Raw genomic sequence first — 26472 nt, 5'->3', positions numbered from 1 at the left:
TCACCCTCCAGCTCTGCCTCAGATCAGTCGTAGCAGGCCCTTCCTGCGACTCTAAGTCACGGGGGCTGGGATTGTTTCGGCCCTGTTTCTAGAACTCTCCATAGAGCTCACTGCTGCACCACACACAAAACAAGCAACCCGTGGACAACGGACACACATCATGTTGAGTGAAGGGAGTGAAAGGGGCTCGCCGTGTGCACTGGGCCGTCCGACAGCAGAGCCGGTGGCTGACGCTTTACGTAACTGGCTTTATTCGTAGTACACAGGTGAGGAGAGTCCGCTCCAGAACCCGGGTGCGCCCTTTTTTTCTCAAAGATTTGAAAAATAGCAGCACAAACCTGACCGCTTCCTGCACAACAGCTTCCCTCAACGGACTCTCCTCCTGAGCCTTGTCCTGCTGGAGCGACTGTTCTTTTGTGGCATCTTTGGGGCTCGGCTTCACCTTCAGCCAGGCAGCACTGCAGAACGCAGGAAAGCACAGCTTTGGGACCGCGCCCTCCGCGCCCTCCACACCCACAGGCTCCCAGGGAGTCGGCGGTGATCTACAGCAGGGGCCTGAGTGGGAGCAGGTGCAAAGGAGAGTGAGCACCCCCAGGGAGCAGGCTCAGTGCCCACGGACATGTTTTCTCTGCTCCACACACACATCCCTGTTTTCAACGAAAAAGAACCGACACATAGCTTCAGGTCACTAATTACTTTAATATTGCAATGTCTTCAAGAGGCCCTCTCGCCCTCTGCACACGCCCTCAAGACAGCCCATGGGCTCGTGGGCTTGCAGTAGAAACGTCCACCAACGCGTGTTTTCATGAGCTTCCAACTGAATTCAAGTCTTTATACTAACACACACATAAAAATACAGAATTTAGGGCTCCTAGGAGGCTCAGTCATTAAGCATCTGCCTTTGGCTCAGGTCATGATCCCAGGGTCCTGGGATCGAGCCCCGCATCGGGCTCCCTGCTCGGCGGGAAGCCTGCTTCTCCCTCTCCCACTCCCCCTGCTTGGGTTGCCTCTCTCGCATTGTCTCTCTCTGTCAAATAAATAAAATCTTTTAAAAAAATACAGAATTTAGAGCAAATGAACACAAAAAAGCACATCAGGAAATCAGGCCTGATTTTAGATCTGGCTCTGCTATATAAGCAAGACATTAAATTCTCGAGACGTTGCTTCTTCAACTCTGAGGGGTTGACGAGCAAGCACGTCCATTCACACAGCATCATTCAAGTCTTAGGGGGAGCCCGGCCCACCAGGCTGCTCCCTTGTCACCTGCCAGCCTCGGTAAAGGTGGGGCCCTTGGACCCCTTATCTTCCTGCTGGCCCTCCTCCCCACGCTCCTGCTTTCTGCTGGCCTGATCCTGGTCCCTTCCACTGTGCTCTCAACAACCCCTGCCCCATGGTAAACGAACAGCCCTTTTTCTTAGGCAATTCCCCAGAGACTACCTCCACCTGACTGGCCCCTGCGGCCCCTGGAGGACCTGCCTCCCCCTGGCTTTGTGGAACAGGGCCTCATGACTGCGTGCAGTAACGTGGAGACAGATGGTAATGTCAGCATTATCCTCGCTGTCCCCTGCGACAGTGAGATCTGCATGGTTTTATAATTCAAAATCTTGTCTTGAAATTAGGATTATTTTTAAATATTCATCCATTCAGCACAGATTTACTGAATGCCCGCCAAGATCCGTCAGGGCAGAGGCCCCATGCCAGCCACTGGACACTCAGCTATGAAGAAGGCACAGCTCCTGGCCTCAGGCCACTAGAATCCACTGTGTGAAGATAGGTGGGGGCGAGCCTGTGACCCCCACATAGGACCACATGCCCACAGCAGGTCGGGGCGGCCCACGGGAGGTTCCCCACCCCCAGTCGGAAGGAGAAAGACACCAACAGGCTTCTAGACAAACATTCTCCCGTATTTCTCACCCAAACGAGCTTCTGTTCTTAGTGGGAATGAAGGCTGCTGCTTTATTAGCTCTAAGCGATAGGGGACCCTCTGTTCTGCAGAGCACAAACCCCACCACGTACCACTTAGGAGATGCTGGTGGGGACGTGGGGTTCGGAGGCACCCAAGGGGCCCTGTTGTCTCTCACAGGCTGCTGGTTCATTTTCAGTCTGGAGGACACTGTCGTGCGCTGCAATCGGCTTCTGCTCTGGGACTGGGTTGGTCTACTTCTTTCAGCTTTGTGGAGTCCCTGCAAGAGATAAATACGAACTATACAGCCAGATGGGTATCAAAGAAGCTTGCTTTAACCTCTGGCCGATGGAAGCTTCGGGAGTCCCCATGCTACACCAGAAACCTGCGTGGAAAGCACTGTGGCAAAACCTGGGGGCAGGTGTGCCTCACGCTGAGCGTGCCCACACTGAGTGTACCTCACACTGTTTCCACACTGAGCGTACCTCACACTTAGAGTACCTCACACTGAGCGTTTCCAAACTGAGCGTGCCCACACTGAGCGTGCCCATACTGAATGTACTTCACACTGAGTATACCTCACACTGAGTGTGCCCACACAACGTACCTCACACTGAGCATGCCCACACTGAGCTTACGTGCTGTACTCCCACCCCAGGGAGGGGATGGGGGTCAGGGGAGGGGTGAAGCTGGATGCCCTGTATTTGCCATCCTTTCATACGTATGTATATATATTTATTTTTATGTTTTTTCTAGTAAAAGGAAAAAAAAAAGAGAGAGAAATCACATGACATTCTTGGTTTACCCTAACCTCATCTATAAACTGGGAGCCAATTTCTTCCTGTGTTTCCAGAAGGCTGAATGGGCTCATGGAGGAGGAGCGTGCAGCTGTCTCTGAGCAAGAGCGCCGGCTACATGCAGACAGGCCCAGTCCTGCCTGCCCGATGACGCCCCAAGGGGCTGACCCAAGCCAGGACCTATCAGTCCCCGGGGGCCCCCTGACGATACTCAGGCCCGGCGGGCGGCAGTAATCACATTAAGGGGTGTTTAGACTGGGAGGCAGTCTTCCACTTCAGTTACACTGTAAACAGAAGCTTAAATTATACTGTAGCTTCAAGCCAACTGGCTTCCAAACACACGGAGAGCCCTGACCCTGTGATGCCTTTCCATGCCGAGCGATTAGTTATTTATCAATATTTATCCTCAGGAGGAAGCGAATCTTCATCCTCTCCAATCTCACACTTCCAAAACAGAAGCAGAAGAAACGGAATTTTAGAAAAGCCTGCCCGATTAAGACCGTGGTTTAAAATTCGAGCAGATCTCACCAAACCAGGACAAGAGAGACACCCAGTCCTGGGAGCAGTATTAAAAACTGTTATTTTTGGTTAAAAAGGCAAAAACTACCCAGAGCCAAGCTAAGTCAGCTGTGTCTGGACGGTGGGCTCAGGACTCTGGCGGCACCACGACCAGCCGGTGACCATGGACACGGGCGGTGGAAGGAGCCGCTCCGTACCTGAGGCAGCCTCGCCGGCGCCTGGGCCTCCTTCTTCCCGAGCACCGCGCTCCTGGCCGTGGGTCTCCCTGCCGCCACTCCGGCTCTCGCCAGGGCCAGTGGATCTGCCGGGAAGCCGGTGCTGTGGTCTGGAACAGATGGGGCTTTTTCCGGAAAGATCTCCGCACCCATCGCATCCAGCCCATTCTCCAACCTCCAGGTCGCTGCAGGCACTGCCCCAGGGGGACACTTATCTGTAGGACATTTCAGAAGGACAAACAGAGGGAAATGCTACTCAAACGGGTGACAAGGATTTCCACAGACAGATAAGCTCCAGACATCTAACCCAGCCTGTAAATGGTGTGGGAAACAAAGGCAGAAGAAAAATTATTAAATTTCCTTACCACCTAGAGCCCACTGACAAGTCCTTGAAACAGGCAGAGTGACCTTCCTCTAGGAACTCAGCTGCCCCGATGTTAATGATAAGGGAACAGAAGGCAAGCTGAGGACAAAGCAGAAGCTGGTACCGTACCCCCCCCACCACCACCTTAGGGATATATGTGACATTCCTCAGGCACTCCTGGCTGCCCTAAAGGAAAAACAAACGGTTAACTGATAGAGATTACAGTCCTGCAGGACAGGAGTCTCCCTCGGTTTACAAGTGTCCTAGTGATTTACAAGAAAGAAGCTTTCTCATCAATAGCCTAACTTCCAAAAGACCCATAACTCAGTTTCCTGAAGCCCTAACATCATCCTCCCCTACATGAAATTGAGGGAGGTTTAGGCAGAAGGAAATGTAAGTAAAATTGAATTTCTTTTGAACCTGAAGCCCATTGACAAGGACGTGTGATAGGAGGAATGTAACATTCCTCCAGGAAACTCCCAATTGTCTTCATGTAGTGCCTCATGAGAGGGGGAAATAGCCTTGGCTTGACAATAACCAGGTCTCCAGTATCCTGAGAGTCTTCTTTAGCATATGACAGTCCTTCTGGACACCCCCTTTGTCCTCACCTGAGTATGTAACAGGCCACTCCTCAAGACCACAGGGCAGTAGCTCTTTCTGCCCACGGGTCCTGTCCCCACGCTGTAATAAACCACCATTATGCACCAAAGACACCTCAAGAATTCTTTCTTGGTCATCGGCTCCCGACTCCACCCCACTGAACCTCACCTATATTCCAAAACTGCATCATTAATACTTTGCTAAGGGCAAAAGGCAATTCTAGTCCGACCCCCACCCCCCAATCCTGTAAGTCTACTTTAATGTATAGAAATTCCTTTGGAAACTTCCTTTATCTCTAAACCCTCTAAACTCATTATGCGTGGGGGACCTCTGGGGATCCGCCCCCTCCCGCCCCCACCTGGTGGTGCTTCTCCGGAGCTGTCTGGGCTGGTTTGGGATTGTACTCACAAGTTTAGGATCAGCCTGTTTCAATCCACAAAAAGATCTGCTTGGATTTTAATTGAATTTGCATTTGAAATGCTGGACTACTTAGGGGAGAATTGACATCTTCACCGTGTTCTCTCCATTCTTGAAAACAACTTACTCAGATCTTTTTTCATGTCCTTTAAAATACCTTTGAATATTTTCTGTGATTCTTATGCATCTTTTGTTAGATTTCTTCCTAAGTGCCTTATAGTTTTTGTTGTTGATGCAGACAGGATATTTTTCTCTTATGTTTTGGCAATCATCCCCCAAGCATACGACTCACCTATATACATCTGAAGGGTCTCACGACTCAGGTTTTATTAGACGGTAATAAAATGACCTTTTCCCAACAATAGCTAGCCCCCTCAGGGTCCTGGAAACCTCACTTCCAAATTCCTTAGAGACTTACGCTATCCCTAACCCCCTCCCAAATTTAAAGTATATAATGGGCCGCTCCTCATGACCCCGGTGCCTCTCTTTCTGCCCACAGGTCCTGACCCTGTGCTTTAATAAAATCACCTTTTTGCACCGAAGATGTCTCAAGAATTCCTTCTTGGCCGTCGGCTTCGAGGCCTCAATAACATCTTTCCCAAATCATAAACACAGAGGCATTTTGCTGCCGAAGTCACTCCTCGCCCTGTGACTCCCACACGGACCCACAGGCCGTGGCTGAAGCCCAGGCTCACCTCCCACGGTGCTCCTTCCCAGTCCCTCGGACCCCAGCCCTGACTGCCTGCCCCAACCACCCGGGGCAGACGTGCAGTACCCCATGACTATAATAACAGCATCTCCTGACCAACCCCTTCTTTGTCTCCAGTCACCCCACGGGGCTACCAAACGTGTTTTTTCTAAGATGCAAATATTTAACTGTCATTTCTCAAAACCTCCATCCATCCACAACGTTCAACTGGCAGCGGGAAAATAAAACGGTCTTTAGTTGAAAATGAGATGATGTTTTCTACATAGAAAATCCAAGAGAATCTACACATAATTAAACGAGGAAGAGGGTTTCTGGATAAAAGAAAAAATATGAAAATCAGTATCATTCCCATGTATCAAAATAACTACAGAAAACATAAGAGAAAAATATCCTGTCTGCATCAACAACAAAAACTATAAGGCACTTAGGAAGAAATCTAACAAAAGATGCATAAGAATCACAGAAAATATTCAAAGGTATTTTAAAGGACATGAAAGAAGATCTGAGTAAGTTGTTTTCAAGAATGGAGAGGACACGGTGAAGATGTCAATTCTCCCCTAAGTAGTCCAGCATTTCAAATGCAAATTCAATTAAAATCCAAGCAGATCTTTTTGTGGATTGAAACAGGCTGATCCTAAACTTGTGAGTACAATCCCAAACCAGCCCAGACAGCTCCGGAGAAGCACCACCAGGTGGGGGCGGGAGGGGGCGGATCCCCAGAGGTCCCCCACACCCCCCGTCCTGATGCAGTGCCCAGCACAGCTCCCAGCAGCCGGGGTCCATGGGGACACAACAAAACACGGGCCTCGCCTCACACTCAGCATCCCTTAAATTTAAATGAAATGAACACAGAAATGTGACAGGAAAACTTGAAAGGTTTTAGAAGAAAGTACAGGAGAAAGGATGAAGTCAGGGCGGAGAAGCCTCTCTTAAGAATAATGCTGATACACTTAAATTAATTACAGCGCATGGCAACTTCCTTTCCACAGGAAGACCCGATAAACTCCACAGACAGGCCAGAGTCTAAAGTACAGATCGGTAACGCATGTAATGAACACAGGACTAATATCTAGAATATATTAAAACCATCTACAAATCTATAAGAAAAATATATAATCCAAGAGAAAAACAGGCAAAGGATAGAAATAGGCAATTTAGAGAGTAAAATCTGAACTGTCCATAAAAACATGAAGAGATGGTCACCAATAATCAGAAAAATCCAAACTGAAACAACAAAGTATGGTTTCTGGTCCATAAGACTGGGGGAGGGGTTCAAGGTGATGACCCCCAGGCGACCCTGGGGATGACAGGGGCGTGGACAGACGAGGGCGCCCAGAGAGCACCCAGGAGCCGCAGGTGCAGGAGTGAACCGGCCGCCAACGCGGGACAACGCGGTGGCTCTGATGAGACTCGCCCGGGCTGCAGCCTCGCCCAGGGACCCGGGGTCCACGCTCGGCCCGAGGGACTCCCACCATCAGTGTTTAGGACAGCGAAACACGGGCAGCACGGACAACAAACCGTGGTCTAGTCACACAGGGAAACCAGACGGAAGTGAGACTCATAAATCACAACTCGGGCATCAATGTAAACCCCCGGGGGGGGGGGGGACGGCCCGACGGCAGAAGGAGGATGCGTCCCGTAAGAGGTCATTTACACGCACCAGACAACGTAGCAAACAACACACCGTCTATGGATGGACGCAGAGCAGCACAAGCATAAAAACAGGAGTGACCGTGGGTGACGGGGGGAGGGGAACAGGATGGGGAGAGAAACAGAAAAGGGACTTCAGGGGCGCCCGGTGGCGACAACCACCCTCGGTCTGGAGCAGCGAAGACAAGGGTGAGCAGCGCTATCCGCTATCCCGTCTCGCACCTGCTCCCCGCTCTCTCGGCTCCGGCCGGGGCGCTCACATCCGGGCCTCCCCGCGGCACACAGAGCAGGCGGGACTCAGCCACCACGGCTCTGCAGATGAGGAAGCAAACCGCCAAGCGGCAGGGCCGCGCGCTCAGACTCCGGGTCCAGGGCCGCGCCCGTGCCTTCTGCTCTGCCGTCAGGGACGGCTCCGCAGAAACACGCTTTCCCGGCTGCGCACGCCCGCTTACTGCGCCATGGCCCAATCACCTCATGATTTTAGAAATGGACAAAACTCATTCTTAACGGCCACCAAAGATCTGCTTTCTCAGCTAGAACCTGCCTACCACAATCCGATCTTTCCTTAGTAGCTTGAGATTGTCGTGAACTAAAAACACCTGCCTTTTTTGGGGCGCCTGGGTGGCTCAGATGGTTAAGCGTCTGCCTTCTGCTCGGGTCATGATCCCAGGGTCCTGGGATCGAGCCCCGCATCGGGCTCCCTGCCCCTCGGGAAGCCTGCTTCTCCCTCTCCCACTCCCCCTGCTTGTGCTCCCTCTCTCACTGTCTCTCTCTCTCTGTCAAATAAAATCTTTTAAAAAATAAATAAATAAATAAAAATAAAAACACCTGCCATTTTTATGGCACTCAGTGATTACCCAGTTTGCTACTTACACCCAAGTTCGTCACGTAGGATAAGGAACTAGCATCCTCACTTCACAGACGGAAAAATGAAGGTTGAGAGATGAAGTCCTCAGCCCAGGGTCACCAGTGCGGTCTTTCTGGCCCGTTTCCTGCGGGCATGCGCCTTCCTGCTCTCCCAGATGGGTTCTCTGGTGAGCTTTAGACAAGCAGCTTTCCAGCCGCTCTCTCTGACGCAGGGGCTCACCTTGCACTCATCAGTTATGGGCTCCTGTACTCTTCTAGGCTGGTTAGGAAAGACGTCTGTGTGCAGGCCTGGCAAGTTGTGCGCGTCTCCCCCCGGCCCCCAGACGCAGCGTCCTGTGCTTGCTGCCGAGAAGCCTGTCCTCCCGCAGACACACGTCCTCCTCCAGGAGGCGCCTGTCACGCGGGTGCCTAGCTCTGGGCCCGCATGGGGCCGCCGGCCAGTTGCGGGGCTGTAAGGGAAAGGCGGGCCAACTTGGGGCTGAGTTCTACTGCCCCCCGGTGAACGGGAGAGAGCCACACGGTGCTGAGTACATATCTAACTGCAGTCCGGCAAATTCGGTTTTGTGACATCCACGTCAGAGATGGTGCCGCAGAATGAGTGGCGGACTGAGACGCAGACCAAATGAACATCGGTACATAACCTCCAACCCAGTAGGGGAAACAGCGAAACAGGCTGAGTTGACGGATATAGTAAATTACAGCACAGGCAGAGAAAACCTTGGCAAATGAAACACGCAAACTAAGGTTGAAGTCCAAGTGCGTCCTTCATCTCGGCAGACCTGACCGGATGAAACACAAAGCTCACCGACAGCCGCCTACTTACAAGAGAAATTCCTAGAACGGCAGCGGAGGACGGAGCCCCGGGAGAGGGGCGCTAGGTCTAGGCACGCACCACACCAGCTCAGCACAGACGGCCATCAGGTGAGCGGCACCGAGGTTCGGAGAGAGGTGTGCAGCAAGAGCGGCATGGAAAATCCCCCAGGAGACCCACAGCCCGGAGGGCCCAGCGTCTCAGCATGGGTTCAAGCAGACGGAGCAGAAACCCAATGAGAGATCGAGTCTCAAGCATCACAAGACACCTGAACAGACCTTTACATCAGCCATCTGCAGATTGCGTAAACGAAACCAGAAGACTACGGGGAAAAAAGCAATAAAGGAACAAAGGCTGGAAATAAACCACGGATGATACAATTTGAAACCAGAAGACTACGGGGAAAAAAGCAATAAAGGAACAAAGGCTGGAAATAAACCACGGATGATACAATTCTGTACACAGCAAAACACAATCTACTGACAAAGTATTAGAAAACGGAAGCACAGCAAGGTTGCTCGATACAAGAAAATGCATAAAATCAGACGTCTATGTATCAGCACGCACGTCAGGAGTTAAAGGTTTTGGTTTTTTTTTTTTAAGATTTTATTTATTTATTTGACAGAGAGAGACACAGCGAGAGAGCGAACAAAGTGGGGGCAGTGGGAGAGGGAGAAGCAGGCTTCCCGCCGAGCAGGGAGCCCGATGCGGGGCTCGATCCCAGGACCCCGGGATCATGACCTGAGCCGAAGGCAGACGCCCAATGACTGAGCCACCCAGGCGCCCTGGGAGTTAAAGGTTTTAAAGAACGTCACACACAAGAGCACGGCGGAATAAATCGAGTGAAAGCTGCACTAGAGCGAACACGCACGCACGGTCTACACCCTACTGGGAGGATCTGAGGACACGTGAAACGAACGGAGGCCCCATCTAACTGAGTTAGGGTCCATGTGCAGAATACTCCTACAAAGAACTATAAATCCATTTTTGAAAAAAAAAAGGAGACAAAGAAAACAAGGAAGGAAGAGAAGGAAAATGTGAAAGGGGGAGGGAGAGAGGGCAAGAGACTTGAACTGGCACTTCCCAGAAGGAGGCATATAAATGGGGTATAAACACATGAAAACGTACTCACACCATCACTCAAACAGAAAATGTAAATTAAAGCCAGAATGAGGGGCGCCTGGGTGGCTCAGTTGGTGAAGCGTCTGCCTTCGGTTCAGGTCATGATCCCGGGGTCCTGGGATCGAGTCCCGCGTCAGGCTCCCTGCTCCGCGGGGAGCCTGCTTCTCCCTCTCCCTCTGCTTGTGCGCTCCCGAATGAATAAATAAAATCTATAAATCAATGAATCAGTCAAACCAGAATGACAGCCGGGGCTCCTGGGTGGTGCCGTCAGTTAAGTGTCTGACTCTTGACTTCAGCTCAGGTCTGATCTCAGGGTCCCGGGATCAAACCCTGCGTCGGGCTCGGCGCTCAGTGCGGAGTCGGCTTGGGATTCCCTCCTGCCCTGCTGCTACCATGCCCCCCGCCCCGCCCGCTCTCTCCCTCTCTAAAATAAATGAACAAATCTTTAAAAAAAAAAAAAAACCAGAATGATAGTCTACGCTCCTAGCGGGAGACTACGCTTATGAAGACGAACAAGTGCGGGCAGGGATGTGTGGCAGCGGCCATCACGCGCTGCTGGTCGGCATGAAACCGGAAACGCTACTTTGAAAAAACTCTTGACCTATTACAGCTGAACAGACGCACCCGCTATGAGCCGCCCATGATACCCCCAGGAACGCATCCAACACAAACACACGTGCACATGCACCAAGAGACACATGAGAAGAGCAGCTTTCTTTGTAATCGTCCAGACCTGGGAAAACCCCGATGATGAAGACAACAGAACCACGGTCCACTCACACAGCGGGATGCGGCCACGAGCCGCACAAACATGACTCTCACAAAACGTGAACGAAGAGGCTGGCCCCAAGAAAATACCCGTTGTGTCATTCTAGTCCTATAAAGCTCGTAAAGTTCCAGATCCGGCAAAAACCAAAGTACGGCAGAGAAAATCAGAGTACCAGTTAATCTGGGGGAGGAGGCGAGGCACGGAGATTGGAAGAGGGGACTGCTTAGTGCTTTCATAATGTCCCATTTCCTGACTTAGGTAGTGGCCCTACAGATGTTTATTTTCTGATGAACTGAGCTGTAAACTCCTATTTTGTGTACTTTTCTATCTGTATATTCTACTTCAATTGAAACAGGAAAATTAGTTTACTGGGTTCGTCCACACCGACACTGATGGCACATTAAAAAATGCAACGTTAAAATCTTGAAGCTATTTTAAAACACTATCAACGTATATTTCTATCAGTTTAACGTAAAAAAAGGAAAAAGTAGAAGAAAAGAAAATCTCTTCACAAAACTGGAAAAAGAAACAGAAGAATATTTCCTCTGATTTGGCCCTCGGACACGCGAAAGCACAACCGCAAGGCTCGCACATCAACAGATCCCACGAAATCCGGGGGGGAAATGATGCCCCGACTACAGCTATCACCCAATATTATTCTGAACTGAATTCTGTCCAGTAAAGAAGAAAGAGAAAAAAGAAAAGGTATGAAAATTGTAAAGAGAGAGGCAGAGCTTTACTTATTTGTAGGTGATCTCATCTATGTGGAAAAACAAAAGAATTAACTAATAAAATCTCATTGTTCATCAAATCCAAAACATTAAGACATCCTTATTTTATGCACCTATGGGAAATTTTAAAACACTGCCAATTAATTGTAAGATATCATCAACGTAAGAACGCATCCCAATCTCAGAAATGTTCCACCACACCCCTCAGAACCAACGAAACGCAGCGTCGTTGCCACCCGGAGGTCTGGTCCACTCACAGCGGTGTGGTCCACGGTCCCACGGCTCTGCTGGAAGGAGCGAGAACCCGCTTCGACACACAATCAAAAGACGATCCCGTTCACAGTAGCATAAAAACCATAAAATGAGAAAACTGGACATGAACGTAACAAGGAATCCAGGAGTTCCTAGTATCTCTACGTCAGGAATTCTCGTATGCCAAAAACCGTACCCTTCACCTGCAGGGAGGGAGGAAGGGCACCATGGTGTCATTCCCCTCCCCCCAGGCCAGCCCGTGAACTCGAGGGGCCCATCACACCCCCCACGGCCTCTGTCCGGGAACCTGACTAGCACCTTCCAAATTCCTCTGAAGATACGCAATCTCCATCAGCAAAATTTGAAGAAGAACAAAGAGGAAGAGCCTCCTGAAATAGTAAAACACGTAAGAACAGTGATTCTGCCCACAAAGTGCAGAGATCTGTTCCAGGAAAGGGATCCTAAACCAAGTCAAAAGCATGTGACTGAGAGAAATATGCAATCCGTGCAAACCCAGAAAGGAGGCCCAGAGTGCAGGAAGACCCTCTACACATGTGAGAGCATGATGCCGGCCCCCGGAGGGCAGAGGGCACGCACAGAGGAGGGGGCACACGCCCGGGAGCACCAGGACCTTCCACCCCGGAGTCAGGACAGGACAAGACACTGGAAAACTCTTACAATTTCACGACATCAAGTACTTGGCAAGGATGTGGGAAATACACTCTGATGCTCACTGTTCGCCGCAACATCACCGTGGGCCTGTTCAAGGGCAAGCTGGCCGACTGTCTAAACGTGCACAAGCCAGCAATTCTGGTTCTGGGGACGAGTTATTTATTACCTACGCTAAAAACATACACACACATCGCATGGCTATCTGTGCATATGCGTGTACCTATGAGTAAAATCTAAATAAACAAACGTTTAAAAAGCGGGGTTCTCACTTCTAGCTCTTCAGGAATCTCCTCTGGGTAACCTAAGCGTGATGATGTGGGAAGAGAGAACCTGACATTCCCCAGCCTCCCCTACGGGGGGGGACCCTCCCTCTATGGGACCCTCCGTCCACGGGGGACCCCCCTCTATGGGGGGAACCCTCCCTCTAGGGGGGCTCCTTCCACTATGGGGACCCTCCTCTGTGGGGGACCCTCCAGCCTCTCACCCAAGGGCGCACTCTGGTTGCTACTTGCTTCCTGGGTTCAAGTGCACCTGCTGTGGACCAGGTTTTAAATCTGACCTCCCCTCCATGCAGCGTCTGTGTGGGCCAGAACCAAACGCCACACGGTGAACGCCTCAGGACACATACCAGCAAGGAGCGTTTTTGCCCCCGAAGGCCATCTTGCTTCCTCTGGAAATGTCTCCTTTGCTACGAGGGATCTCTTCTCATGCTTGGGCGAAGGACTCTGCCATCTCTCCAAGGCCCTGCGGCCACCAACAGGAAACCTGCTCCGAGTTTCCGTGACACTTTTCTTCACTTGTTTTGGTGACAGTTTCTTCTCCAGGAGGGATTCCAAAGCCTGCCATGAAACAGCCCATTACTGTCTTCGATTATCTCACCAAAGTCTGCTGCTGACCACAAACCCGAAAATCAGGCCCCCAGACAAACGTGTCATTACACGTCCACGTCTAGTGGTCAATGGCATGTCGTTTAGCTGGAAAACTGAGAACATCTACTTAATTAATAAGAGAATTCTGCGTGTCCTTTTACACATTTAGCTCACTGAAACCAACAGCACAAAGAAAAAGAACAGGACTACTTTTAAAGGCATCCAAATCCACCATATTCTAGAAACTAACCACGGTCTTCAGAGCCTAATCCTACCTGCTTTATAGATGTCTTAATTCTCAATAAAAATCTCATACATTCAAACGGTATTTTCAGTGGGCAAAGGAACTACGTGTAACATACCTTTTCATAAACCACGCCGCATGCCCAGGGCCGTGGCCACCCACCCACCCCACGTGCCCCCGTTCCTGCAAGAGGCACCTGTCGCTCATCAGTGGGCAGTGAGCGCCGGCCTCCAGCGGGACTGTGCAAACTGAAGACAACTGAGCATGGCCGGGGAGACTTAATCCAGGGACAGTAAGGCAGGAGGACAGCAAGCCGTGGAGGAGCGGCCCGTCAACGGGACTGAGCTCCCCGCACTACTGACAGAAGTGTGTAAGAAGCATCACGTTCAGGGGCTCCTGTTTAAACTCTGGGAGGGGACGAGACAAGCCCCGGAAGTCTTCCCAGGAGATGAAGACGCGCCCACCATGTCTGTGAGGGGCCAGCGTAGAAAGCACCATGCGACCCGCCACGCTGTCAGAGGGTCTGCACCCGACAGCGCTCCTGGGCTGAGTCCTCCAGGCACCGGCGCCACCTGCAAACCACACACGCCGTGCCGGCGACACTCAGGGAGGAGGGGCCGCGGGGGCCACCCAGGCTCGTTAACTTAGCCCAGAAGTCTCCCTCCGGTGCACCCGTCCCCCATGTCCCACCAACGTGAAGGTCGCTTTTCGCCTGTGGACGGATGTGGGGGGGTCGGAGCTAACTCCGGCAAGGATGTCACGGGGACAGCATGCGAGGGACGTCGGTGGCACCTCTGGGACCTTCTTCAACTGCAGCGTGCCGGTAACAAAGCCTGTGCGGCTCCCAGCACCGCAGCAGGCGGGACGGCACAGATGAGGGCCTCCTGTTCTTGCCGGCTCCGTCCCGACTAGTACCTGCCGGGGGACGGCCGGACGTCCCCAGCCGTTGGCACGGCTTCAAGCACCTCTTCCTCCCAGAAGTCCACCGAGGCAGCACACGCACTCTCATCCAAGCACCAACCGAAGAGTGCTTTACTGCTCTCCTTTTCTGTGCTAATAGGTTCTCTCTCAGTGCACGGTCAGGGAGGGGACGTTCTGGTGAATCGACGGACCTGGTTAAGAGCCGACGCACATTCCATACCCAAACCACCCATTCTCCAACAAGTGAGGTGCAACGTTACAGGCCAGACGGTAAGGCTGGTAAGATAAAAACGAAGTGCGTCCTCCGTCCCCTGCAAAGCTCGAATTCAGCACGTGGCAGCTTTGTCTTGTCTTCTCCTTAAACCCCAACGGAACCAGGCCACAGTAAGCATCACCGCCCCGCTTAGAAACAAAGCACTTTTAACAAAACCTGCTGTCCGATTCATACCTCAGTCTGTCGCAGGATGTCCATGACCACATCGGGGACGGAAGGGTCGGCGTCCAGCTTGGCAGAGCAGAGTGACAGCCGGCGGATAAGGCTGCCCAGCCCCCTACAGCGTGCAGGAACCGGGGGCTCCCCGCGGTCCGTGAGCTGCGTCACCAATGCCTGTAAGGCCCGGATGGCTCCTCGGTGGGCAGCCGCCAGCCGCGACATCACCCAGGACTGGCGGTGAAGGGGGTAGGGAGGGGCAGTTATTTCAGAATTCAGAACTTCTCCACATCAGTCCCACCCTCACGAGGATTTGCGGCCTGTCTCCCTTCTAGACAACGCTGTACTCGGACACTTTCTCACAGCAGGGAATTACGAAGTTCAAAGGTTTTCTCCGACAAATAGCTTTCTCCTTCCTATTGTCAGTTTCTTGCACCAGCAGCAACAGAGTCTGTTCCTTGGAGGGCCACCCCAAGTGCAGGATATTTACGGTGCTCGTGCCCCCCCAGACCCATCTCTACGAGCACCGTGCACCTGCTAGTGCAGAGAACCCACACGCACAATCCCCACCAGACACTGGAAACGCAACTTATAAACAAGCAGTATCCACCATGACAGCCTGCGTCATACCTTCTTCGTGGGTCTGATTTTATGTGGGCTCAATTTATCCAACTCTTCCTGGATCTCTTTCACCTGTTTCATAAAGGGGAAAAAGTGAAGACTTCAGACCCATCCACTGATCCGTCTTGTCCAAATAAAATCACTGTTTAATTCAAGTCACTCGAAATAAGACAAGGCTCTTCACTCGTGACCCAAAGCACGGTCCCAGGCTTCAAGTTCATGACGGCGAATGGAGCACAGTGTCCCCCCCATCCCCTGGTCCCAGGGTCACGGGAACCTCCCAGGAGGGAGAGAAGGTGGGAGGCCACGCCGCATCATGGGCTGCACCATGTCCGGAGAGCCCTGACAGGGTCAGATGCGTGTTCCAGAACAATCTCAGTGGCCACAGTGTGGAGAGAGGACTGAAGCACCACCCCACAACAACACGGAGCAAAGTCTAACTCAGGCATTTCTCCTTTTACAGGAAAACATTCAGCTTTTGGTTCAAGCAGTAAAGCCAGCCTGTGCCGTAAGTGACGGGAAGAGAGTCGAAGGTGGAGCATGAGGAAGGCGCTACGGTTAAAAGACATCTAAGAGCAATCTATCTGCAACGTAAACAACGTGAACGCCTGCTCACCGAGACCCTCAGCAGGCCTCCCTCCTTCACTGTTCAACAAGACAACCGCACGATCTGCCGTTACTCAGCATCTGGCCCAGCACAGACGGGAGGCAGGCGGGAAAGTGCCGAGGCCCCGTCCCTCTAACACCAGGGCACCAGCTGGGGTCACCGATCCACTGTCCACTCGAGTCCGTCCACAGAAATACATGTTCTACCAGCGCTGTTTTCCAGGACAGGACTCACATTCTCAGATTCTCAAGAACATAGGACCCCAAAAAGCCAAAAACCACTCTTCAAGGACTTCGGCCCTTTATTCACATTACACAAATACACATGAAGGCAGACGGCAAAACAAAAGAACCACTTGTCCACACGTTCAGGAAATTCAGGCTCAGAAACGCAACAGGAGTCACGTGGGACACTGCACTCGTGCTGCTGAGACAGGGCAGGGGAAGCTCTCGGTAGGGCCCCCAAGGCCGGCGGCCGCTCCCCCACTCCCATACCTGCTGCTGCAGGACATAGAGCATCCGGGCGGAGCGCACGGCTTGCTCCTGCCTCCGGACTTGGACTCGCCGCTCCTCATCTGGGTCCAAAGCTTCTTCCGCTCTATCTGAAAACAGTGTTTCCCCAAAAGTGGATTATACATACATACAGAAACGCATGAAAACTTCAATTATTCCAAGACATAATAAAGCTGAAGATCTCTAGTTTTATTAAAAACAAAACAACGGGGGCGCCTGGGTGGCTCAGTTGGTTGAGCGACTGCCTTCGGCTCAGGTCATGATCCTGGAGTCCCGGGATCGAGTCCCGCATCGGGCTCCCTGCTCGGCGGGGAGCCTGCTTCTCCCTCTGACCCTCCCCTCTCTCATGTGCTCTCTCTCTCTCTCATTCTCTCTGTCTCAAATAAATAAATAAAATCTTTAAAAAAAAAAAAAAAAAACAACGGGGCTCCCACAAAAAATTCTCCACCAGCCAAGAAATGAGGAAGGAGCGGGCCTGTGTGTAACCCAGTCGGAAGAGACACAGGACCTCAGACCAAGCTCCCGCCACTCGGAGTCCCGGAACCAGACCCCGGCGGAAGCTTCCGCCAATGCCAAGCACCGCTGACTACTTTGAGATTCTTTCTACTGAGCCCAAACCTGTAACGCTGTCTATTTTTTTCAGAAACCCTTTACTGGCCTATTTTATGTTTGGCAAGATTTCTTTGATACTTTCTTATCTCAAATTCAAAAGAGAAATCCTTTCTTAACACGTTCAGACTGTTCGAATGTCCAAAGCCTTGACATCTTTGTCAGGGAGCACACCCTTGTACCCACGGGTGCTCCACGTTTTCAAACCACGTGCTCGAAGAAACGGTTTCTGGGGGACTCTGAGGGCTGTGCGAGCATCCGCTCCCAAGCCAGTGGTTCTTATGCAAAATCCCAGGATACAAGTCAGAAAAAACCGTGTTTTATTAGTGCAAGTGTATTTTATAAACTCAAATATTTAATATTTACTGGTTAAGAAACCAAATGATGAAAAAATTTTGTTCTGTGAAAAGCAAAACTTTGAAATCGGAGTTCTGGGTACAGACACCTGCTCACGGGGCCGACCAGCCAGACTTCTGTCTCGTGGGGGCCGCGCAGCATGGAGAAATGTGGGCGCCGCGTGCGTGCGTGAATGTCAGGGACACCGGCTCCGACGGGGCTCCAAGCCGCCACCCGGCAGGCGGTTCTGAGACAAGGGGTCTACGGAGCCGCACCCGGGAAGCACCCTGGGCACGTCAGGGCCCCCGGAAGGGTGGTCTGCAGAGGGGGCCGTGGCAAACTGCCCAGGCCACAACGAGCCAGTGCAGAAATTTAAACTATGCACGGACAGGTTTTTACAGCTATTTGCCATTGTGGTGACACATCTGCTATAATTCAAAAGGTATGATTTGTGACAACTTGAAATTTTACTTATTTTATTTTTTTAGATTTTTTATTTATTTGCGAGAGAGAGAATGAGAGACAGAGAGCATGAGAGGGGGAGGGTCAGAGGGAGAAGCAGACCCCCCGCCGAGCAGGGAGCCCGACGCGGGACTCGATCCCGGGACTCCAGGATCACGACCCGAGCCGAAGGCAGATGCTTAACCGACTGAGCCACCCAGGCGCCCAAATCTTTATTTTTTTAAAGATTTTATTTATTTATTTGAGAGAGAGAATGAGAGCACAAGAGGGAAGAGGGTCAGAGGCAGACCCCCCGCCGAGCAGGGAGCCCGACGCGGGACCCGATCCCGGGACCCCGGGACCCTGACCCGAGCCGAAGGCAGTCGCCCAGCCGACTGAGCCACCCAGGCGCCCACAACTTGAAATTTTAAACTAACAAATAAGCGAGGGGCGCCTGGATGGACCGGTGGATTAAGTGTCCGATTCCTAATTGTGGCTCAGGTCATGACCTCAGGGTCAGGGGATCGAGCTCCGCGCTCAGCAGGGAGTCTGCTTGAGATTCCCTCTCCCTCCGCCCCTTCTCCCCTGTCACGTGTGTGCACGTGCTCTCTTCACACCTAAAAAAGTAGAAGAAAATAAACGAGAAATCACCCACACCAGTCCTTCCCCAGAGTCTGAGGAGCTCTCTGTAAAGGCCCCCGGCTCAGGCCATGTCATCGGAGCAGGGCTCTGTCGCCCGACAGCACGGCTTCCACCATGGGGTGCCACGGGGCGACCCCGGCAGCCCACACCGACACTCCTGTCGCCGCCGCGATACCGCACAACACACTCGCCAGGAAGACCACGGGAGAAAGGTCTTCCTGACACAGCTGTGTCCTGTCACAGGCCTTGTAAACTCTGCAACAATCACCTTTCCCTCTCCAGCCGGCTGCTCGGAAGCTCAGGAACAAGTCCTGTTTCTCCTGTGCCGCCACATCCTCCCTTGCGTGTTTCTGTTCGGCTGCTCAGTCACATTTATCTCGGGAAGGCAGCTTAAGCACCTCGTGGCATGTGCAACTGTCTGCAGAGGATCCCTACAGACCCCGGGGGATCCTAGCAGTGGTCCCCAGGGATGCTCAACCCCCCACTCCTCGCAGCTGGGAAGCTGATCTCCTCTCTCCGACCCGCTGGGCCAACCCCAACTCGCCACAAGGAGTCCGTTCCCTACTCCGCAGGAAACGTGGGGCAGAGAGGGCACCGAACAACCGTGGGAAACAGGGTGGGATGACCGCACACCCTCCCTTGTGCCTGGTGGTCGGACGCCCCCCTCACACACACCCCCAGCTCCTGTCACGGCTGCGAGCCCATCTAAACGCTGCTCCGTTACGACCAGCTTTATCGAAAGACAAACATGCACATACGATGCTCTTTTTTGAGCAAATTACAAAAATTTTGCCAAACGGCAAAACACGACAGGGTAATTTGCGTTCGGGAGCCGCAGGGCCCGCGGGACGGGGCGGTGTCAGCTGCCTCTGCCTGACAGAGGGGCCAGGGCAGGGCCAGCTCCCCGGGAAGACAGACTCTGGCCAAACGCACGGCCCACCTGCCTCGTGGGCTCTGCTCACTGCGGGACGGGGGGTGGAGTGGGATGGGGGCGGGGGTCCTGGACGAACGTGTTGGACTATCCCACTCCCCCGCGGGGAGTCTAGGTGCTCTCACCTTTCTCAGAGGCTGCTTCCATTTTGTGGACACAGGTGTTCAATGCCCTCTGAAGCCGCTGCACTTCCAGCAGGCTCTGGTGGCCGCCGGTCCTGGGGTGGGGCTCCGGCCCCGGGGCGCGCGTGGGCGGCGAGTGGGGCACGGCCGGATGGGACGGTGCTGGACAAGCTGTGGACAGGTCCACCTTGGCACCTGAGCAGGACGTTCCCACCGTGGACGGCTGGTGGGCGCAATGACACGTTTCCCGGCTCCTCGGTTCCTTCCTTTGCGCCCTGTGCTCGGGGATCTTATGCTCGTGGGGCCCCCACCTCTGAGAGAGCTGGGGCTCACTTCTGAGGCGGTGCTGCTTGACGTGTTCCTCCAACTGTCTGCGCTTCATGTCTCTCCTGGCCAGGTGCACGGCGCAGCTGAGCCTCTCTTCCGAGATGATGGAAAACGAAGCAGAGCCGCTCCCGTCGGGACCATCCCTCAAACCCAGATCGTGACGGTGGTATGACTCGCTGTATGAGTCCTTCAGCTTCTCAATTCTGATTGCGTGCGGGCAAGAATAGCGGACTGCCAAGTTGCTGGAATGGGCAGGAACGCTCCTATTAAACTGCAGCTGGCTCTTTAAACAAAAACAAAAGCAAGAGCACATCCGTCTGAGGCCAAGTTTCCAAACTCCCACCACACAATCGTTAGCGCTAAGAGCTATTCTTCCGCACGGACGGAAGCAGCCACTCTCGCACGCCCCTGACCTCATCACACGCCCGTGGCTCCCGCCCACGTCACCAGGCCACGGTGCCACCCTCCCCTTCACAGAGCAGCCCGAGCTCCTCATGTCCCCCGTTACCCACTCTACATGGCCTCAAAAGGTCAGGTTCCGGCAGAGACAACGCAGTCCGCCATGAGCTCTGCGGACACGGCTCCCGGACGCCCCACGCACAGGAGCTGCGCTGGACGAGGCCGTGTACCTGTCAGCTGCATGTCCTTGACCCCTCACCCGAGAGCATCCCGCTCCCCAAGGTCCGCGTACACCTTCACAGGCACGCCTCAGGTTTGAACCATAACATTTGAACCATAACAGATATAAGCTTTGTTCTGCTTTCCTCTGAAGGAACAAAGGCATGTTTCCAGAGACTAACATTTCCATTGTTCTTCACGGTGGCATTCCCCAAAATCCCACCAATGGCCTTCTCATGCCTAAACTAGCTATAACCTTGCTAAGCATTTAGATGGTTCCGGTTTTTCCACTAATAGAAATATTGCTTCAAATAATATCTCTACACATTTAGCTTTTTTCTCATTTTAAAGAATTTCTTTAGGATGGAGTACCCGTTCTGGGATTACTAAGTCAAGGGGAACGAACAAGCTTACAACTGTGGGCCCCATGGCAGGTCAACGGCCCAAGTCCACACCTCCACCACGAGCCCTTTGCCCCAGGGACGGCCGCCCGGGCCTCATGATAAAGGGTGATCGTGTGTCACGTGACGAAGGGTCCGTTTAAAATGAGGCCGCTGTGGTAAAACTCCAGGAAAGTATTTCGGAAACAACTTAAAAACCTCACCGGAAGTTATGAGAGAAAAAAACAAAGCGTTGCTGTCCGAAGGGTGCAGATAGCCCATGAGAGGTACAGTTTTATTTGGAGAAAGTTTAACCTCCAAAAGTAAAAATAACCAAAATACCTGAGGGGGTGGATACGAGCACTAGAAAACACACATACAGGCGAATGCCTCTTGAGCCCGGCTAGAGAAAGGCTTTCTAACTAGGACTTAAAATCCATTTGCAATAAAAAAAGAGAGTGATACATTTTGCTACATTAACATACGAATTTTATTTTATTTTTTTAAAGATTTATTTAGAGAGAGTGAGCGAGCACAGGCAGGAGGGGCAGAGGGCAAGGGAGAAGCAGACTCTCCGCTGAGCTCAGAGACCCATGCGGGGCTCCATCTCACAACCCTGAGATCATGACCTGAGTTGAAATCAAGAGTCGGATGTTCAACTGACTGAGCCACCCAGGCACCCCTAAGATACAAATTTGAAAAACAACAGGCCTGGGGCACCTGGGTGGCTCAGTCGTTAAGCGTCTGCCTTCAGCTCGGGTCATGATCCCAGGATCCTGGGATCAAGTCCGGCATCGGGCTCCCTGCTCAGCGGGGAGCTTGCTTCTCCCTCTCTGTCTGCCTGCTGCTCGCCCTGCTTGTACTCTCTCTCTCAAATAAATAAATAAAATCTTTAAAAAAAAAAAAGGCCTGTGGGGATTAAAAACACCACAAACAAAGTCAAAGAACTGAAAAATTGGAAGAAAAATATTTGTAAATACAAAGGGCTCTCTAAAGAAATGTTAAAATTGAAGTGAAAAGAGACCAAAACTGCATAGAGAATAGGTGTGTGCAGTAAGGACAGGAGAGGTGGGTGAGAGGAGACACTCTCAAACGCCGTCTTGGGCAGGAAGGTTGGCAACCACGCTGACGTTTCACATGCAGCAGGGACATGGGGAATAAAATCTATAAAGACAAAGGAAAGTCCTAAAGATGAATACTAACAGAAACCAATGCACCAAACTGCTCTCATCAGAATAAAAAACTGATTCAGACAAAAATTATCGATGAATGCTAAACTAGTTCATCAGTCTGGGGAGCGAAAGGACGCTAACATGGTCCCGAGGACGGACACTTGCAACTGCAGAGAAAAGCGAGAGCAAGTCCACAGGGGAGGCTGGGCAGACACGCCCTCGCTGCCACCAGGTTAGGACGAGGTCAACGGTGGGCGCCTCCCGACGGGGCACACGAGAAGGGCTCAGCATCATGCTGCAGTTTCCCCCCCAACAAGGATGTAACAGGAGTGTCATTCTGAGAAATTTCAGACAAAGCCAAACTGATACAAAATCATCAAATGATTGGCCTGTATTTTTCAAGAATGCCAATGTCATGAAATAAAAAGACAGTCTCACAAAGTGTTCAGATCAAAGGAATGAGACAAACGTGGCAACTCACGCCGCTCAGTGACCCGGGATTCCTTCACCATAAAGGACACTATTGGGATATCTCATGAAATCTCAACAAGGCCTGTACATGAAACGGTAGCTTTATCTTAATGTGAACTTCCAGATTCTGATCATGTTATTATGTAAGAGAAGTGCTTGTTTCAGGAAATACATACCAAGTACTTAGCGGTAAAAAGGCATCATGTCTGCAAGTTATACCTCACCAGTTTAGAAAATGCCTGTGCGTATGTGGTGTGTGTGTGCACATGGGTGTGCACGTACATGAGAGTTCTGTGTGCACATGTGTACGTGTGCATGCACGCGGGTGTATGTGTACCTGAGTGTGCCCGTGCACATGGGTGCGTATGTGCGTGCATGAGTGTGTGTGAGTGCGCATGTGTACATGAGTGTGCACACAGGTGCGTGTGTACGTGAGTGTGCCCGTGCACATGGGTGCGTGTGTGTGAGTGCGCATGTGTACATGTGAGTGTGCACACGGGTGCATGTGTAGGTGTGAGTGTGCACGTGTACATGGGTACATGTCCGTGCGTGCGTGCACATGGGTGCGTATGTGTGGGCATGCACGTGTGTGCATGGGTGCATGTGTACGTTTGTGCACATGGGTGCGTGTGTACATGTGAGCACGCACATGCACATGGACGCGTGAGCATACGTGCATGTGCATAGATGTGTGTATACATGTGAGTGCACGTGTGCACATCGATGCGTGTGTACGTATGAGCATGCATGCATGTGCATGGGTGCGTGTACGTGTGAGTGCACGTGTGTGCAAAGAGGGACAGAGAGAAAGAGACACAGGGGAGAGGGAGGGGAAATGTAATAAGAGGATTAACACTTGGGGAGTCTGGGAGAAGCATACCCAGGAATTCTATGTACTACTGTTATAACTTTTCTGTCAGTTTGAAACTATGTCAAAAAAGTTTTTTAATTTTCTTGGTAAACTACAATGAGATATTACTTCACACCCAGCAGAAGGGACCCAATTAAAAAAACCACTCCAGGCTGGCGAAGACGTGGAGCAACTGGGGGTGCTTGATAGTTGGTACGAACAGAAGATGGCACAGACCCAGGAAGAAGGTCTGCTGGTTTGTTAAAAAACTAAACATACACCATCCCCTGTCCCAGCAACTTCACTCCCTGGTATTTACCCAAGACCTGAAAACACGTTTACAAACAGAGGTATACCAGGAAGCTCCCAGCAGCTTCATGTGCAGGAACCCAAACCAGCAGCTGGAGAACCAACTACCAGGGACACTGCTTAGCGTTTCAGAGCGGCCGCGCCGGCTGAGGAGCCCCTGTGCATCACGCCCAAAGAGGCCTGACCCACGAGATCACGTGGCATACGAGTCCCATTTCCAGGAAGTCCTGGAACAGGCAGAATCCATCTACAGTGGAAAAAATTACAATGACGGTGGCCTTGGGAGGGCAGGAAGGGGCAGAGGAGAATTCTCTGGAACAACAGAAAAGACCTCCATCCTGATAGAGGTATGTGCGACACCTAGGTATACATTTGTCGAAACTCAGCAAATGTGACAACACGCATACGTTTTGATGTATTCATTTCAGATGTAAAATTTGCATCAGAAGAAAACATTGAAATTCTAAGAACGAGCTCCAAGAATGAATTCCAGCGTGTGACGTGCACGCTGAGGCAGGCAGGGTGCCCGTGTCTGCACCTGACTTCCTTATGTATCAGAGTAAGGTGGGCTGATGGATGGACTCTGGAGGGTGGACTGAAGGTCAGACAGGCAATGAAACAAATACCACGAAATCGTAATGCAATTTGGGTGTTCGCCGTAGAACCCAATGTTGTTGCGTGAAGATTTTCATACATTCAGTGTTGGGGGGAAACACGTTTTGGGGACAACTGGATGAAACTGAGGGAAAACTAGTTATTACATAATATTAGGGAATGACTTTTCATCCATTTTGTTAGGTGCGATAATGGTTAAGTAGAGTTTACTTTCAGGACTGTTCTAAAATACTGAGCACTCTAAAACATCTAGAAGGGAAGCGTCATGACATCTGCAGCTACCTTTGAAGTGGTTCTGCAAACATCCGAGAGAAAAACAGGACAAACCGCTAACCACCGTTGAATCTCGAAGGTGGTTTAAAGGGTGTTTACTGTCCTTTTCCTCCAACTTCTGTTCAAAATGTTTCCTGATAAAAATCTGAAGAGAGAAAAGGAAGAGAACTACCTGGGCCTGAAGTGTCCTGGGGTCACTCCTCCCGTGTAGCTGGACGCAAGGTGCTAGATGAGCGCAGGCGGAGGCTGGCCTGCCCGGGCCCATCCCGTCAGAGCGCGCGGGACGCTGCGGAGAGCCCAGCCACCGGCCGGCACTGCTCTCCCACAGTCATTGCCTAAAACGAGAGAAAGCCACTTCAGACCAACAGCATTCAAACACAGGGGAAGAAGAAGTTAAACACAGCACCATGCTCATGCAACAACATTCTAGAGAAGTCCACAGCAGCCTCACGTGTAACAGCGAGGGCTTCGGGACAGGTACAAAAGCATCTTCCCTTTTGAAACCCTACTTTCTGAGAGAATACGGGGAGCACTATTCTAATGACTAGCTGTTGAGCCATTCCAAATCTCAGATCTCAAGGGTCACCAGGAAGACAGGAGCTCCGCTACAGTAGGCGAGCAACCGTCCAGCAGGGTAGCTTTACGGACAGTCCACGTTCACAAACCCCAAGCCCTAGTTAGAAAGCGGCCTGCTCTACTCTCCCGGGTAGCTCAGGTCAGAACTCTGCAGGACTCTAAGGAAGCCTGCGGGAGGATCAGAATGCCCAGACTTAGGGCAGATCTGCCGCTGGAGGCCCCCCGCCCACAGTGGGCTAAGACAGGAAGGTGTTCTGGGAGCTGATGTGGGCTACCCCCCCCGACACTTTGTTACCCCTGCACTCAGCACGAGCTCGTCACGATCTCGCCTCACGTTGTTATTTACCTATGTCACGGGGTAAGTCTCATCTTCCCGGCTAGACAAGGCTCCTGGAGGGTAAGGACCTGTCTTGCTCTTCTCTGATATTTCCCACAACACTGTGCTTGGAGCATGGCAGACACTTTAACTCAACACTTGTTGAATTAAGCTGATTTTCCAAAAACTGACTAGTTTTCAATGTACTGGGGTATTTGTTCTGTCAAAGAATCCTACAGTAAATCAATGGGGAAATCCAGGTCTTAAGAAAAAATCCCTAATTTCAGCTTTTGCATAAACCCCAGGTTTGCAGACAGGATTTGCTTCAAGACAGACGCATCGGCAGGAACATCAGGGCAGCTGTTCAAGATCCCCTACTCCCAGGGCTGTCGAGACGCGAGGGCAGGTGAGCGAGGCGGCCCCGCTGCTGCCTGAGAGCCCCCACAGTCCGGGGGCTGCAGCCGTAGGGTCAGGCGGCCCACAGGGTGGGGCCGCGCATGAACGAGTCTGTCGAGGCCGGGGCCGGCACTTTCCCACTCTCTGCTAGGAAACACTAGGTGACCCCTCAAGTGACGCCACACACACACACACCTGCACGCACATACACAAACACACACAGTCCAGGGACACCCACCCCCACACTGTCCCCCTGTACAAATGCCTGGGACACCCCTCTCTTTGCAACCTGTCCCCACCCCACTGCTCCAGGAAACCCAGTTCGTCACCCAACATCCCCTAGGACATCGCTATGAAGCCTCTCTCCCTGATCCTGAGACACCCCTACAACCTGTGTCTTGGTCCATAACCCAGGCCACACCTCCCCCCAACCTGTCCCCTCCCACAGAGCCCAGGACCCCCCCACTTGCTCCCTAACATACTACT

The 26472-nt window shown here is 51.9% G+C and overlaps 2 protein-coding genes across 3 annotated transcripts in view; one reads left to right on the top strand and one right to left on the bottom strand.

The window, feature by feature from the left end:
• KIAA0753 (KIAA0753 ortholog) overlaps positions 1-26307 on the bottom strand; it is a 42849-nt gene extending 16542 nt beyond the window's left edge. For both annotated transcript variants that reach the window (XM_021694791.1, XM_021694792.2), the window contains exons 1-10: positions 25621-26307; positions 24871-25033; positions 19687-20293; positions 16585-16691; positions 15493-15555; positions 14881-15096; positions 13027-13237; positions 3417-3649; positions 2017-2183; positions 339-458 (exon numbers count right to left, since the gene is read on the bottom strand). In XM_021694791.1, coding sequence (XP_021550466.1) covers positions 339-458; positions 2017-2183; positions 3417-3649; positions 13027-13237; positions 14881-15096; positions 15493-15555; positions 16585-16691; positions 19687-20293; positions 24871-24963 — 1817 coding nt within the window. In that variant the 5' untranslated portion in view covers positions 24964-25033; positions 25621-26307. The remainder of the gene's footprint in view (positions 1-338; positions 459-2016; positions 2184-3416; positions 3650-13026; positions 13238-14880; positions 15097-15492; positions 15556-16584; positions 16692-19686; positions 20294-24870; positions 25034-25620) is intronic.
• Positions 25106-26472, top strand: part of TXNDC17 (thioredoxin domain containing 17) — an 8102-nt gene continuing 6735 nt past the window's right edge. Inside the window, exons 1-2 of the mRNA XM_044921790.1 lie at positions 25106-25175; positions 25271-25332. Of these exons, the coding sequence (XP_044777725.1) occupies positions 25106-25175; positions 25271-25332 (132 nt within the window). The remainder of the gene's footprint in view (positions 25176-25270; positions 25333-26472) is intronic.

Source organism: Neomonachus schauinslandi, chromosome 15 (genome assembly GCF_002201575.2).
Source record: "Neomonachus schauinslandi chromosome 15, ASM220157v2, whole genome shotgun sequence".
Taxonomy (NCBI): domain Eukaryota; kingdom Metazoa; phylum Chordata; class Mammalia; order Carnivora; family Phocidae; genus Neomonachus; species Neomonachus schauinslandi.
The sequence above is the reverse complement of the archived record's forward strand: the minus strand, read 5'-3'. Positions and strand labels throughout refer to the sequence as shown.